Below are 2,746 nucleotides of genomic sequence, written 5' to 3'. Positions count from 1 at the left end.
TTTGACAAACGATTAATCGCGATATATTATGTATATATAAATACACACACATGCATGTATATATTTAAGAAAGATATGCTATATTTATATATATATATATAATATAAATTCTATATAAATATGCATAGAAATATTTGTTTAATATATACATATATGTGTGTGTATTCATAAACAAACTTTTATTTTGGATGTGATTAATCACGATTAATCGTTCGACAGCCATAAATAAATATCTTTCCAGTTCCATTAACCACTTTAGAGATGGATTACGCTTTTAAATGAGGTATAAATGAACTAAATCTAAATGCTTCTCTGTGTGCCTGTGAAGCTGAGCCCAGGAACGAGAGCGAGCGAGTGGAGTTCTCCAATCTCGTGCTCCTCTTCTGCTATACATACTCTTTTGGTTTCTGTACCCAATATTTAAAAAATGTACAAATGCAATAAAAATATTGGTATCGGTACTCGGTATCGGCAAGTACCAAAAATAAAAGTATCGTATCGGGCGAGTACTGGAAAAAGTGGTATCGGTGCATCCCTAGTAATAATTTTAATCCCTGTTTCGGAACAAAGCAATCGATCTACAGGTGTGAAAGCTCCCTAAGAGACTTCAGAAACATTGAAAACATCTTACCAACCCCAAATTTTTAAATGGTAGCGTACTAATAATGGACAGTTATTCATTGTAATCAGACACATAAGTGCTGTGATGCTTGGACAGCTGTGCATCAACTTAATTGTAATAACAATGTAAATAATATGTAATGACTATGTAATACTACGGTGTTTTAGCTGGATCTGATGTTTGATGTGTAATGTGCTGGTCACTGTAGATGAGTCCAGATGACGATGCGGTGGTGACCCTGCTGTGTGAGTGGGCTGTTTCCTGTAAAAGATCCGGGCCGCACAGAGCCATGGTGGTGTCCAAACTCCTGGAGAAGAGGCAGACGGAGATCGAGGCAGAGGTGCTGCTGGGAAACATTATTTTTTCTTTATGAATTAGTGTTGGGCGATATGCTCAATTGTCTCATTGTCCTATTGTCAGCCTGTGAGATCGCCGATACACGATATTATCATGCTAATTTATTTCATTATCTACTTGGTTTCATTGCCGGAAAGTGAATCAAACTCCAGCGTAAGGCTAAAAGCAGCCTAATATTTTTTTTTTATATGACTGAATTTGTATTTAAAATGATAACAATTTAATAGAAGCATTGGAAGTTACTAATTATAATGCTTACATTTCCTCAGTTATCCAAAAAGCAGCTACAGAAAATGAGCAAAGAACATTTATACGACCAAAGAATATATATATATATATATTCGGTTTATACCAGCCACGCCCCATCACGTTTCTGAAGCGACCCAGAAGCGGCTCTCCATGCTGCATCGCTAAAGATAGGCACCTAGTCTATTTTTGATGGACAATAAATAAAAATAATAATAATCGTCTTGCTTTCGTGAAAGGCATCAGCAACAGGCGATATCTCTGTCTATCGTCGATACATGATACTACCGTCTATCGGCACAACCGTAATATGAATATGGTTTCATTATATCCAGCTGCACAGTTTTCACAGTGATATGTTCCTGTATGTTTTTAGCGGTGTGGAGAGTCGGAGGTCGTGGATGAGAAGGGCTCTGTGTCCTCGGGGTCTCTGTCTGCTGCCACTCTGCCTGTTTTCCAGGACGTCCTGCTGCAGTTCCTCGACACACAAGCTCCTGTGCTCAGTGAGTTCATATTTTAGCATCCGTAGGGTCTTTCCAGTTCCAATCCCTGGACAAAGCTACATTTTCACAGCTGAAGCTTATGCATTACTTTTAGCTCTAGAACAAATACAAAAGGAACAACATTGTAATTTTTTTTTAAATTTGCACAGATTCTATGTCCTGCCTACAAGCACTTGAGTCTTTTGAAAACTGAACATCCTACAATTATTAGCATACTAGAAAAATTTGTCACTTTAAAGAAATAAGATTTTTTGATTTTTCTGACATTATTTTTTGTTGGATACCCGGCCATATGCGATTGGTTGGCAATGAACAGGCAGATAAAGCGGCTAAGGAAGCTCTTCAGTTGGAAGTAACAAAATGTAATATTCCTGTATGTGATGTAAAACCTATATTGAATCTGTACATTAATAATAAATGGCGAATGGAATTAATGCATATACAACAAACTATATGAAGTGAATCCAGTAGTAAATGAAAGAAGTCATTATTATTTTGAAAATAGATATGACAAGGTTGTATATATAAAATGTCGAATTTGACATTCAAGACTCACTCGTTCATATTTATTGAAAGGGGAAGAGAAACCAGTTTGTGAGTTGTATAGGATTTTTTTTTAGTGTGAAACATTTGAATAGAATGTCCAATTTTAAATGATATTGGACAATGTTTTTACTCAGAAAATATACTAAAAGACATTTTTAAAAAGGTCTCCTGGAAGAATTTTAGAATTTTTTTATCATTGATTAAATTTAAAGATTCTATATGATTTTTATCAGTAATACTGTTGTTACTTGTATGTTTTTGTATAGTGATTGCTTAAGAAATGTTATATTATTGCAAATGATGTATTAAAATGATACTTTCAATGTTGGCGTGAATATAGCCATTGTTGCTGATATGGCATTAAAACTAGGGATGTCAAACGATTAATCGCAATTAATCGCATCCAAAATAAAAGTTTGTGTTTGCACAGTATATGTGTGTGTACCGTGTATATTTATTATGTATGTGTATA

At 34.9% G+C, this 2,746-nt stretch overlaps 1 protein-coding gene across 1 annotated transcript in view; it reads left to right on the top strand.

The window, feature by feature from the left end:
- med12 (mediator complex subunit 12) overlaps positions 1 to 2,746 on the top strand; it is a 52,428-nt gene that overhangs the window by 12,960 nt on the left and 36,722 nt on the right. Inside the window, 2 exon segments of the mRNA XM_016481215.1 lie at positions 831 to 962; positions 1,602 to 1,728. Coding sequence (XP_016336701.1) covers positions 831 to 962; positions 1,602 to 1,728 — 259 coding nt within the window.

This window comes from Sinocyclocheilus anshuiensis, unplaced genomic scaffold (assembly GCF_001515605.1).
Source record: "Sinocyclocheilus anshuiensis isolate Anshui unplaced genomic scaffold, SAMN03320099.WGS_v1.1 scaffold121, whole genome shotgun sequence".
Lineage (NCBI taxonomy): Eukaryota > Metazoa > Chordata > Actinopteri > Cypriniformes > Cyprinidae > Sinocyclocheilus > Sinocyclocheilus anshuiensis.
This window is presented reverse-complemented; position numbering and strand designations above follow the sequence as displayed.